The 13,885-nt window shown below is 44.0% G+C and overlaps 1 protein-coding gene across 2 annotated transcripts in view; it reads left to right on the forward strand.

Moving 5' to 3' along the window:
• The window catches only part of GMDS (GDP-mannose 4,6-dehydratase), a 543,088-nt gene that overhangs the window by 184,893 nt on the left and 344,310 nt on the right, over positions 1-13,885 (forward strand). For both annotated transcript variants that reach the window (XM_040432856.1, XM_040432857.1), the window contains exon 7: positions 641-745. In XM_040432856.1, coding sequence (XP_040288790.1) covers positions 641-745 — 105 coding nt within the window. The remainder of the gene's footprint in view (positions 1-640; positions 746-13,885) is intronic.

Raw genomic sequence — 13,885 nt, forward strand, 5'->3', positions numbered from 1 at the left:
TTCTGATGTGGAGCGAGTCAAGCATGGGTCTATGGCGAGCATAAATGACATTCATATATAGGGCTGCATCCTATCTGAGTGGATACAATTCTCAATACATGTTCAATATACATACAGAATGGATGCATCAAATCGATCAAAGTTGCTCACCTACCCAATGTCCAGTGGTCTAACGTGTGGGCTCTCTCTAACAAGCGTACTCCTCGACGTACGTTTCGCTAGTGCTTCTTCAGGAGGATTACTTCTAAATGTAAGACAGCTTCCGAACTGTCTTACATTTTGACCATTTTCTAAGCCTAAAACAGGCGTAGAAAATGTTAAATGAGACGAGCCTGCCGGCCCATCTCCTTCCCTGCCCCCCCTCCTTTTTTTTTTTTTTTTACACCTGCCGTGAACTTATGGAGTCAAATGGGACATGTCACATTCTTTTCTGTTGGATTAATATGGAATCCAACAAATTAAGTCATTATGCCTCCATCTGAAATCATACCTCTATGGTAGCCCTATTGCAACCTTTTACTAAACAAATCCAAAGTCAGATCTGGTCTATGAATTAATTTACAAACAAATGGCAATCTATGCAGATGTGTTGCTTCTCCGTTGATTTCTATTTCAATGATATCTTCTTCATGTCTTACAGGAGCTGCCAAACTCTATGCCTACTGGATTGTGGTGAATTTTAGAGAAGCCTATAACCTGTTTGCCGTCAACGGTATTCTTTTTAACCATGAAAGCCCACGCAGAGGTTAGACACTGAAATGATTTTCATTTGTTAAAACTGTGTAATTTGTTGCAAAGCACACGGGGGGAGATTTCTCAATCCTTTTATGCCACAAAAGTGGGATTAAAAAGTCACAAGTTATGGCGCTCTTGATATTTGCATAATAATCTGTGACTTTTTCAGCTTTTTGACACTTTTATAAAATGTCAAGAAAAGGAGTGGGTCTTAGCGAGAGGAGACGGAGCTCCACAGTTCACCAGATTTACTATAATTTATGTCGCATACTAGCATAAGTTCTAGTTCTAGTCTCCCAGGACCTCCCAATCCACCCCCCATTCCAGGACCTGGTTTTCCCTAACAGGTGATCACAGGTGAAGACTGCTGTAATAAGTCTGGCATAAAACGAGCCCTCAGTGTGTTAGAACGGGAAGAGAGTGATTATGAATCAGACACCTGCAGAGGCTCTGGGTGGTCTCAGCCAAGGAGGGCTGAGGGGCCACGAAGCTAGGTGAAGCCTGATCTTTACCCAGTGTGGACTGTGGGTTGGTGAGCAGACCGACTAAGACTTGGAGCCTGAGACTCTGTGCATAAAGCTATGATTATTAGTGAGTCAGGGAAACCATTATATGTATTAATTAGAGCCCAGCCGGGCAGGTGTTTATTTTGTATTGTTTATGTTTGTGCTTGTGCCGCAAAAAAGCACAGTTTGGACATGAAAAATCCATTGTCTGTGAAGATATCTGTGAGTGTGATGCCTGAAAGAGAGCTACCCCTCACAATTGGTGGAGGATGCGGGCAAATTGTCCATGAGAAAAAGGCAACAACAGCCGGTTGCTAGGGGCAACGACAAGACAAAGAGAAGGTGCTACTGAATGCTGCTTTGTTGCTGTGTGAAGCATTAAACGGCTGGAAGCCTGTTTTTTTTTTCTTTTTTAGTGAGGCTGCTGCTCTTTAGATTCTGGACTCTTGCTGTGTTGCAAGTTACTGAAATTGTGCAGTGATTTAAAGGGCCAGAAGCCTAGTGAAAGAGAGACTGACCTGTTGAAAAAAAAAATATAAAAACATTTTTTTTTGGTCACTATGTCTGTGCACACCCACCTACAGAGGACTACGCAATGGATAATTGTGTGATTAGAAGATCTGATATAGAAAGCGCCTGCGAGTTGGTGATTGGGGGAATCCCGCTGTGGGTCACTTTAGATTTCCGCCAACAAGTGTCCCGTGTTATGCCAGAGGTCCTGGAGTTCATAAAGGGAAATTCAGAGACAGATACCACCATGACTCTGACCTTTGCAACAGACTATGGCTCTTTGCAGTGGGAGGTGTTGAAATGTAAGACCCTGAGTGGAGTGTGTGCTGGGAAAAGACTTTCCGTTCTTCTGGCAGCTATGGAACGGAGAAAAGGCTTCGAGTTGTGCGGCTGGAGTTCCAGAGGAAAATGTGTGCCGTTGCCAAGGGCAAAGGTCGGGAAGAAAAGGAGGTGGAGAGTGGTGCGGCTCTCAGGAGATCCTATGTTTCTTGCACATGTGCACAAAGTCCTAAAGGGTGTGGATGGAGTGACCGTCCGGAACAAGACTGGAGTCAAGGCCAAGGCGTTTCCCGTGGCAACTACTGTATTAAGGAGAAGGGCGATGACCGTGCTGGAGATAATCCTGGACTACCCTCATTTCCCGTGAGTGCCGAATCCGTGACGACAATCTGTAAGATCGTTCTGATTATCCCGTGTGTAGCAGACCCAGTGACATTGAATTTGCTGCAGTTGCTATCCGCTGGGCTGGTGGGTGATATGTCACAGAGGCGAGAAACGGTCTCGAAAGTGCTTGACAATGTGGAAAATGCATTGTCTGAACAGGCGGGTAAGCCTGTTGCGGTTGCTCCCTTACAGGAATCTGCAGGGGAGAAGGGTACTGTGTTGCCCAAAGAGCCTGTGACCAAGGCTAGATTTGGGGTGGGAAAAGTCAGAGATCCCATGCAAGCCTGGGTAAGTGGTAGCATGATAGCCGCCCCTGAGACTGGTAGAATGATAAATGTTCGGGACAATTATGCGGATACTACGGACTATCCGGTGGTTCTCACTAGGGGTGAGACCCTGGTGAAAACTGAGACTGATGAACTTGGTAATGTAAAAGTGCTCATACATGAGGGAATGGTGGGCCGTGCTTTTCCTTTGTTCTGGGATTTGTGGGGAAGTGGAAACACTTCTGCAGAACTGGTTCCCAGCCCTGTAAATGAAGTGACCATTAGAAACAGTGGTGCTGATAAGGTGAAGGTGATTGTACCAAGTTCGCGGGATTGCATAATGAAAATGTGATGTCATGTGAAATATGTGATGATGAAGATGACATGATTTTTTCCGTTGCAGGTTGTGGACAGGGGATTGCCCCCTGTAGATAAAAATGTAAATGATGCAGAAGGGCAGATAAATGTTGTGAACCTACTGTGGTAAACGTGCAGGAAGGTGTGGCAGTCCTAGAGGGGGTACCACAAGTACCAGAGGTGGATATGCAGTCTCAACTGGGTTCTTTGGTTGCTGGAGAGGTGTCCAATGTGGGGATTGGCTCATCATTGCCCCTAGAGGTCAGGATTGATAATGACTCGAGTGTATATATGACGTATGTGCTGTGACCGATAGCAACTCGGAGAGGGAAGTTACCATGTCAAGGTCTTGTGAAATTAGGTTAGTTACTAGTAGCGACCAGACAACAGTTATACCGGACATGTCGAGAGTTAAGTGGGGAGATGTCAGCATAGGGTCTGAGAATTATACCCTGCCAGTGGAAGACTTTCTGGCAGGTCTGACCAACCAATCTCAGAACCTTCTTTCCAATGTTCAGGTTAATCCACCTTGTAGCCAAACAATCTGTTACCAGAGGCTAGTTCACTCACGTACAACAGCACCCTAGAGGGAAGTGATAGTACAAATAGTGAAGTTCCACCAGGTAGTTCTGCAATCAGCAGGTTTTATTGTACTTACAAAATATCGTAAAATTCAAGCCTAAAAACAAATTGCTTTCATCAAAGATCCACCCAACCCGGGTTTCGCCAGTCCAGCTTCGTCAGGGGCGATAATGTGCACCCTCACAGGTGCAAAATTTAATGAGCCGTGATCTCTTTCAAGGACCGCCCATTCATTCAGACTTTTTTTTTTTTCCCCTCTTTTTTTGGATGTTCAACAGAACTCAAGCAATAGAAATAATAAACATAATTCCTAAAGCCCACAAGCGCCAGCGGTATTTTAAAACAAAATAAAAAATTACATCAACTTAACAAAGCATATAATTTGCACGTACTACTAACCCCCTATTCTCCATTCATGAAAAAAGCACGTAGCGGCATTCCGATCACCTGACTTCCCAGAGCCTATAACTGCTCACTATATTAATTTCATTCATAATAGACAAGGCATCCAAGAGCAGCGGCGACAAACCACCCCTCCCCACAACTTAACTTCTTATATCTTGACAACGCCTCAAAGAAGTCCACCCACTACCCTTGCATAGTGGTCTAAATAGGTCCATAGCGACAGAACCCCTGACAAGTTCTCTTCATTCCACCAGACACGGCTTCAGTACGAACTCAACGTTGAGTCCCGTTGGTTTCAAGGTTCCTAATTTATATATCCAACCAACTTTCTTGCGGTTGATATTAGCAACAGGATCCCCACCCCTCCAATTCCTCTCCACCTTTTCTAAACCACTAAACCTCAAGCCCGCCGGATTCTTACCATGCGCTAGCTTGAAGTGTAGTGGGACACTGTGATCCTCTTTGCCCTTCCTGATGTTCCCTATGCTCCTGCAGTCGGGTCTTCAGTTTCCGAAGGGTTCTGCCCACATACTGGAGCCCACAAGGGCACTCCAGCATGTACACAACCCCCATCGTCTCACATGACATTTTGCCTTTGATCTTCTGCGTCTGTCCTCCTCGACACAATTTCCTGCTGATTGTTTTTTTTCTTTTTGTCCTCTCTGGTGCGGTTCTTGCACAGGGTACAGAAACCGCACCAAGTGAACTGGTCCCTACTTGTTTTTTTATTTTTCACTGTGCAGCTGTGTACTAATGCATCTCGCAGGTTTAGTGCTCTTTTATATAGTACCCTCGGCCGCTCGGGGATAACCTGTCCCAACACTGGGTCATTTTTTTTTAAATGAACCAGTCTTTCTGCAAGGAGTTCTTTAGTGGTCCTATCTGCGTGTTGTATTGAGTAAGGAAGGTGAATTTAAAATCCAGCATTTTTTTCCCCATTATTTGTTTCCTTCTTTCCATTGTAACTCTTAAACCCCCCCCCCCCCCCCCCATCCCAATCTTCCAATTCTTTCCTGATCTTGTTCAGAACCTCAGGGTTGTATCCCTTCTCTTCAAACCTCTCCTGAATCACCATGCTCTGTTCCCTATAGTCCTTGACCTCAGTACAATTACGGCGAACACGTATAAATTGCCCCTTTGGAATATTTTGTTTCCAAGGGGCATGGTGGCAGCTCTGCATATCGATGTAGCCATTCACATCTGTTGGTTTGAAGTAAGTCTTTGTCTTCAGCTGATCTTCCTCTAAAAAAATTGTTAAATCCAAAAAATTTATACTCTTGGGGCTCATTTCACTAGTAAATCTAAGATTTAAAGGTATTCTTATTTAAACTGTTCATAAATTTTTCCAAACCCCAACGTTCCCCTTCCCACATAATCAGGCAATCGTCAATAAAGCGTTTCCACACTATCAACGTGCCTCCTTCCTGGGCTGTATTCAGATGGGGATCAATTGCTAATTTTTCCCAGGCCGCCATGTACAAATTAGCGAAACTGGGGGCGCATTTCGCCCCCATCGCCGTTCCGGTCAGCTGAAGATAAAAAGTGCCATCAAACCAAAAGTAGTTCTTGCTAAGACAGAAATCCAGGCAATTCAAGATAAATTTCCTCTGCTGCGGTGGCATACACTCATCCTCCTCTAGATAAACCCGAATAGCCTCGATTCCCAGGTCTTGGGAATCACCGTATACAGTGAGGTTACGTCTGCTGTCGCTAGCCAAAGGTCAGTATGAACCTCCCCAATCTCCTTGATGATATTTAGAATCATACCCGTATCCTTAAGGTAAGATGCTGTTTTCCCTACATATCTTTGTAAAAAATAATCAACATATTCAGTGAAGCTGCTTGTCAAAGATTGGAGGCCCGAAACTATCGGCCTCCCAGGGGGGTCCACTAGCCGCTTGTGGATCTTTGGCAAGTGGTATATCACTGGTGTTCTTGGATGCCCGATCTTTAAAAAACCCAATTCCTTTTTATCAATGATACCTCCTTTAAAGGCCCTATCTAACAATGTATCCACTTCTTTTTTTATATTCAGGGAGGGGATCCTTCTTCAAAACCTGATAGGTTTCCCTATCAGAAAGAAGTCGATACATCTCCTCATCATATTTAGACCTATCCAGTACCACTATCCCCCCCCCCCCCCCCCCCCCCATCAGCCGGTTTGATGACAATCTGGCTGTTGGACTCCAAGCTCTTTAATGCATTTTTTTCCTCTCTAGTTAGATTAAGACTCCTCAGTCTATCATCCATATTCTCCACACTGGATGATATAAGTTTGAAATGTTTTTAGATGTACATAGATTCATTCGCAAGTTAAATATGACAAAGTATATGATGAATAATGAGAAGATTGAATACAAGCCTCTGGATCAGCAAAATGACATTATCAATACGGGTCTGAGGGCTAGAAGCAGATTCTTTCCTGTGGACAAAGATAATGACTGTGTGGAGGCATTTAAAAGGGCCTATTAAAAAGTGTGGAGAATATGGATGATAGAATGAGGAGTCATAATCTAACTAGAGAGGAAAAAAATGCATTAAAGAGCTTGGAGTCCAGATTGTCATCAAACCGGCTGATAAGGGGGGGGGGGGAATAGTGGTACTGGATAGGTCTAAATATGATGAGGAGATGTATCGACTCCTTTCTGATAGGGAAACCTATCAGGTTTTGAAGAAGGATCCCCTCCCTGAATATAAAAAAGAAGTGGATACATTGTTAGATAGGGCCTTTATAGGAGGCATCATTGATAAAAAGGAATTGGGTTTTTCAAAGATCGGGCATCCAAGAACACCGGTGATATACCACTTGCCAAAGATCCACAAGTGGCTAGTGGACCCCCCTGGGAGGCCGATAGTTTCGGGCCTCCAATCTTTGACAAGCAGCCTCACTGAATATGTTGATTATTTTTTACAAAGATATGTAGGGAAAACAGCATCTTACCTTAAGGATACCGGTATGGTTCTAAATATCATCAAGGAGATTGGGGAGGTTCATACTGACCTTTGGCTAGCGACAGCAGACGTAACCTCACTGTATACGGTGATTCCCAAGACCTGGGAATCGAGTCTATTCGGGTTTATCTAGAGGAGGATGAGTGTATGCCACCGCTGCAGAGGGAATTTATCTTGAATTGCCTGGATTTCTGTCTTAGCAAGAACTACTTTTGGTTTGATGGCACTTTTTATCTTCAGCTGACCGGAACGGTACATGGCGGCCTGGGAAAAATTAGCAATTGATCCCCATCTGAATACAGCCCAGGAAGGAGGCACGTTGATAGTGTGGAAACGCTTTATTGACGATTGCCTGATTATGTGGGAAGGGAACATTGGGGTTTGGAAAAATTTATGAACAGTTTAAATCAGAATACCTTTAATCTTAGATTTACTAGTGAAATGAGCCCCAAGAGTATACATTTTTTGTATTTAACAATTTTTTTAGAGGAAGGTCAGCTGAAGACAAAGACTTACTTCAAACCAACAGATGTGAATGGCTACATCGATATGCAGAGCTGCCACCATGCCCCTTGGAAACAAAATATTCCAAAGGGGCAATTTTATACGTGTTCGCCGTAATTGTACTGAGGTCAAGGACTATAGGGAACAGAGCATAGTGATTCAGGAGAGGTTTGAAGAGAAGGGATACAACCCTGAGGTTCTGAACAAGATCAGGAAAGAAGTGGAAGATTGGGATGGGGGGGGGGGTTAAGAGTTACAATGGAAAGAAGGAAACAAATAATGGGGAAAAAATGCTGGATTTTAAATTCACCTTCCTTACTCAATACAACACGCAGATAGGACCACTAAAGAACTCCTTGCAGAAAAACTGGTTCATTTTAAAAAATGACCCAGTATTGGGACAGGTTATCCCCGAGCGGCCGAGGGTACTATATAAAAGAGCACCAAACCTGCGAGATGCATTAGTACACAGCTGCACAGTGAAAAATAAAAAAACAAGTAGGGACCAGTTCACTTGGTGCGGTTTCTGTACCCTGTGCAAGAACCGCACCAGAGAGGACAAAAAGAAAAAAAATCAGCAGGAAATTGTTTCGAGAGGAGGGCAGACGCATAAGATCAAAGGCGAAATGTCATGTGAGACGATGGGGGTTGTGTACATGCTGGAGTGCCCTTGTGGGCTCCAGTATGTGGGCAGAACCCTTCGGAAACTGAAGACCCGACTGCAGGAGCATATAGGGAACATCAGGAAGGGCGAAGAGGATCACAGTGTCCCACTACACTTCAAGCTAGCGCATGGTAAGAATCCGGCGGGCTTGAGGTTTAGTGGTTTAGAAAAGGTGGAGAGGAATTGGAGGGGAGGGGATCCTGTTGCTAATATCAACCGCAAGGAAGTTGGTTGGATATATAAATTAGGAACCTTGAAACCAACGGGACTCCACGTTGAGTTCGTACTGAACCCGTGTCTGGTGGAATGAAGAGAACTTGTCAGGGGTTCTGTCGCTATGGACCTATTTAGACCACTATGCAAGGGTAGTGGGTGGACTTCTTTGAGGCGTTGTCAAGATATAAGGGGTTAAGTTGTGGGGGGGGGGTGGTTTGTCGCCGCTGCTCTTGGATGCCTTGTCTATTATGAATGAAATGAATATAGTGAGCCGTTATAGGCTCTGGGAAGTCAGGTGATCGGAATGCCGCTACGTGCTTTTTTCATGAATGGAGAATAGGGGGTTAGTAGTACGTGCAAATTATATGCTCTGTTAAGTTGATGTAATTTTTTATTTTGTTTTAAAATACCACTGGCCCTTGTGGGCTTTAGGAATTATGTTTATTATTTCTATTGCTTGAATTCTGTTGAACATCCAAAAAAAGAGGTAAAAAAAAAAGTCTGAATGAATGGGCGGTCCTTGAAAGAGATCACGGCTCAATAAATTTTGCACCTGTGAGGGTGCACATTATCGCCCCTGACGAGGCTGGACTGGCGAAACCCGGGTTGGGTGGATCTTTGATGAAAGCAATTTGTTTTTAGGCTTGAATTTTACAATATTTTGTAAGTACAATAAAACCTGCTGATTGCAGAACTACCTGGTGGAACTACACTATTTGTACTATAACTTCGCTCTAGGGTGCTGTTGTACGTGAGTGCACTAGCCTCTGGTAACCGATTGTTTGGCTACAAGGTGGATTAACCTGAACATTGGAAAGAAGGTTCTGAGATTGGAACTCTACACCCATAAGGCAGCGCGATCAACATTTTCTGGAACTTTGACTGTGAAGTGAACTTTACCCACGATGCTTGGTGGATGTGCAGCGCCGATAAATATCCACAAAGACTAGAGACTGCTTGTTTTTTATATTTAGGTCTGACCAACCAAAAAGAGCATGTAGAAGACAGACTGCTGGCAGAGGCTCACTACTAGCTGGCCTGGCAGGTCAGTACAGCTGCAAACTTGAAGATGTTTTTGCTCGCTCTGCACAGTCCCTAGATACACTAGAAAAGGGACTATCTGTTCTCGCAGAGCAACTGGAGAAAGCTCCAGAAGAGTCAAAGGAGGAGACTCCGAAAGAGATGAATGAACTAAAGGATCTAGAGTCTTGCAGCTTCTGAGCAATCCAGATGTCACGCGGAGCAGGAAAGAGATGAGCTGGCTGATGAGGTCTCAAACAGTATCTTAGGAAAATGTGCTCTCTTGGAGGAGAAACGTCATTTGGAAGCCAGGATTGCTCTACTTGATCAAGAGTTGCGTGATCGGATCATGGACCTGGACCACCAGAGTTAAAATGTTTCTAAGTTGAAAAAGAAACAGAAGAAGTTTGACCAGCTCCTGGCTGAAGAGAAATACATCTCGGCCCAGTATGCAAAAGAACATGACCGAGCGGAGACTTATGTTTGGTTACAAGGAGACAAAGTCTCTTTTTTTGGCTAAAGACCTTGAAGTGCTTGAGGAGCAAGATGAGTTTAAGAGGCGGAACAAGCAACTTAGAGCAGAGATGGAAGATTTCATGAGCTCAAAGGATGACGTCCATGAGTTGGAGAAGTCTAAGTGGACTCTCGAGAAGCAGGTGGAAGAAATGAGGACTCCGTTTAAAGAGTTAGAGGCAAGAGCTTCTCGAGACTACATATTTGCTCGTTTAAAGGAAAATGAGAAACCTGAAGAGGAGTCCTCTGAAAGATACCAAGAAGTCAAAGTCTGTGCCTATTAACAATGGGTCTGGAGATGTTGGCGCTGCGGTGCAGGCTGAGGCAGAGAAGATGGAAGATCTTTCTGCTGAACCCGTTGATGGGGCTGATGGGGACGCAGAAGCCAAAAGACTCATGGCAGTGTGTAGCCAGGACCTGGTTCCGAAAGACATCCCCTCCGCCATCAATGCCTTCCAAGAAGCCGGTCGCCTTCTGGGGAAGAAATACGAGGAGACAGACGCCCAGCATGCAGATGCTGTCTACTACTGTGAGATGGCTCTCCTAGAGAATGCATGAATGGAGGGAATACCGGAAGATAAAGAATCTGATAAGGACCCCAGTATCCTTAGTGACTCCAACCCTGATGGCAAAGAAAATGAGGAATTGGGAGTGCAGGTATGTGATACCATATCTGAGAGGGGTGAGAAAGATATTAAAGAGAATGGAGACTCCAAGAAGACCAAGGCTGAAGAAGCTAAGGCAGATGTGTTTGAGTGGGAGAAATCCTCGGATGTTGCAGAGACCAAAGATGAGGCTGGAGAAGAGTCTGCCGAAGTGGGAAAAGCCACTGAAGAAGCAGAGGACTGAAACTGAAGCCGAACCTGAGGAAACCCTGCAGAAAAGAAGAAAAAAATGAACCAGATGTGTTTAAAAGGAGTGAGTGGCGATGAGCATGCTCTTCTGAAGAAGATCCGCAAAGCAAAGGAGAAAGGGTCTGGACACGACCATGACTGAGAACAACTGTGTGAACAGTTCAGTCAAGAGCGGCAGCAGTCCAAGAAAGGACCTGAGCATGTGCGAGAGCCAGAGAAGTTAAAGAGAGAGCCAGTCGATTGGGAAAAAATATCTTGTGAAAGAAGTTCCAGAAGCCAAGATCGAAACGCTGAGAGTAAAGTGAAAAGAAAGATGCAATATGTTGATGAAATAAAGAAGTAAAAAGAGTGAGATCAGAGAGTGAAAGAGCCTGTCATCATAGCTTGTAGAAGAGTAAAAAGAGTATCTGGCCATTAGATGGGCACTAGAGTCCGTTAGATATTATCTACTAGGTAGAAAATCTGTGTTCGTGATAAACCAAGCTCTGCTAGCCTGGGTGTGGCGGAGAAAATGTGACACTGGCCTCATCTTCCAGAGGGCATGGTATGATGTGGGAAAATCCCCATACCTCTGGTCTGAAGAAGGAGGGGGGGGATATGTGGTGAGAAGAACAGTAATGTTTTTGGTAAAGCCCTGAAAGGGGTGTATATCTCACCTGGATGAGATAAGTAAAGTCCAGGAAGATGATGCTGGCTTCAGCAAACCTAGTTGCTGAAGCTATTTTCTTTATTTATTCATGGCTGGATTTTGTTTGAATTAGGATGGTAGGCTTGGTAGTGGGATCTCCCAATCCACCCCCCATTCCAGGGCATGATTTTCCCTGACAGGTGATCATAGGTGAAGACTGCTGTAATCAGTCTGGCATAAAACAAGCCCTCAGTGTGTCAGTCTGGGAAGAGAGTGATTGTGAAGCAGAGACCTGCAGAGACTCTGGACATGAAATTCCATTGTCTGTGAAGATATCTGTGTGCATGATCCCTGAAAGAGAGCTACCCCTCACACTATATATAACCCACCACGTGACGAGTGGATATCCCTATAGCTTTAGACCTTGCTGCTGAGCATCTACTTCTTATTTCATGAGTTACCAAGGGACAATTTAAGCAAAAAATACCAAATGCAAAACTCATTTAATTATTGAGCAAGGAGCAGGAGTTTCCAGTAGACAGCACATGTATTCAATCAAATGTGAAGATAATAACTTGTTTGGAAATGGTACATAATGGTATCTATTGATGTACAGGATGGAAACACCCTACCTCAGTGTGTGGACCATTCCACAAATGATGTCAAGATGCTTAGCATCAGGAAGTCCTTGGTGCCAGCTTTAAGTGGGTATGAGAAAACAATTGCTCCAGTGTTGTAGGTAACCAGTATTTCCCCCTTTACTGGTTCTCCAAAACAATGATTGCTTGTCCTCGATCTGTGGTGAACAGCAAAGTTGCTTAAATCCCTTATATAATGCTGAATGTCCTGTGTTTCACAACCAACCTCTGCAGCAGACACACCCTCATAGCTTTTCCCTATAAGATAAGAGGTTGGCTTGGGCACGCATACATTGGACAAAAATAAGAAACCATGCATACATTCCTTGAGCAGGCGGGATCATAGTGTGAGAAACAAAGCAAGTCACATAGGACTCTACATCAAAATGTAATCGCCCTTCAGAACACTGTGAAATACAATCTACTGGCTGACACCGCGTGCTGCAATAATTAGACATAAATGCAAAAAAAGAATAAATCTAAATCTGAAAATAAAGCCACTTATTATGTTAAATGAATGGGAAATGGATATAAAGCAGAAGGGGGGAAATGTCTTTGTGGCATCATGTAACTCCATAAATCACCTTGTAGGAGAAAATTTCTGCTGTGGTCTCAAAATAATTCTTCTATACATAAAAACTTGAAAAATATCACTTATTTTAATTCTTTGTAGGCTTACATTAGAGTTTACATATCAACGCATGATACCAGATTGAGGGATGTGTGAGTTTTATAGCTCTCAGATCGATATGTCTAATATGAGCACACCTATTCATGGAGAGTAATACAAAAGCTCTATTTTATTCATATCCAAGATATCCCTTCAAGCTACTACAGTGGGATTGAATGTGCCAACCTTGATGGAAAGCCATTTGCTTTTGGCTAGCACAGACACACACAACTGCAGCATACGGGACATTTTAAGAAATTATCACTTTAATGTTTCTGACATTTATGGAAATTGCTAAAACTACTTACTTCAGACTAGAACTTAAAACGAGTAAACGTAAAACTTTAGTAAACAGCAGATATAAGGCAATTTGTGTATTTGGCAGTCTTAGGTTAGTTTCACACACGCGTTTTACATCTCCAGCAGGCTGTTCTTACAGCGGAGCAGCCTGCCAGAGTTGTCCAGATCCGACACTGCAGGAAGCTACTGGTCATCTGCCAGCCCCAGTCAATATAATGGCGACCGGCGGCGATCTGGTTGCAACCCGTCGAATATGCCGAGAAGTGGCCAGACAAATACCATTACACTCAGCGGTATTTGTCAGGCCATATTGCTGGGTTGCAGCCGGATTGCTGCCATTCCCCATTAGAGTGAATGGGGACAGACGGCAATGCCGGAATGCAGAGAGGTCCTGCAGGCAGTTACCTTCCAGAAAAGCCTGCCGATTTTCTTTACTGCATATGTGAAACAGCCAACACTTAGGAACACTAAACAAGAAAAGGCACATAAACAATATCCCAGGACCTCCTCTCTTGATCTCCTCTATTCCTTGGTCCTATTTTGTAGTGTTATCAGCCAGTTCCTTTCAATCCCAGGCAGAAACTTCACTCATATCAATGTCTTGTTGAAGCTCCTTGGGCCCCCCAGAGGAAAGGATACACAGAGTCCACCCTCTTTATATACTTCACATGTACACAGACTTTTAAGTACGTATCATCAATGGGGTTAAATAGGATATGTGGAGGCTATTGGTTCAGAGGTCGGCTCCAAATTAAATAGTCTTCTGCTAGACCTTATGTACACTGTTTAATTAGGGGTCCATTGTTGTCTAATAGCTTTGGCCCACTGGAGGATCTTCTGATACTCTGGCAGACCAGTCTAATCCTGGCTCCTATTCACATGATATGGTACATGTAATACAC

This window comes from Bufo bufo, chromosome 5 (genome assembly GCF_905171765.1).
Source record: "Bufo bufo chromosome 5, aBufBuf1.1, whole genome shotgun sequence".
NCBI classification, from domain to species: Eukaryota; Metazoa; Chordata; class Amphibia; order Anura; family Bufonidae; genus Bufo; species Bufo bufo.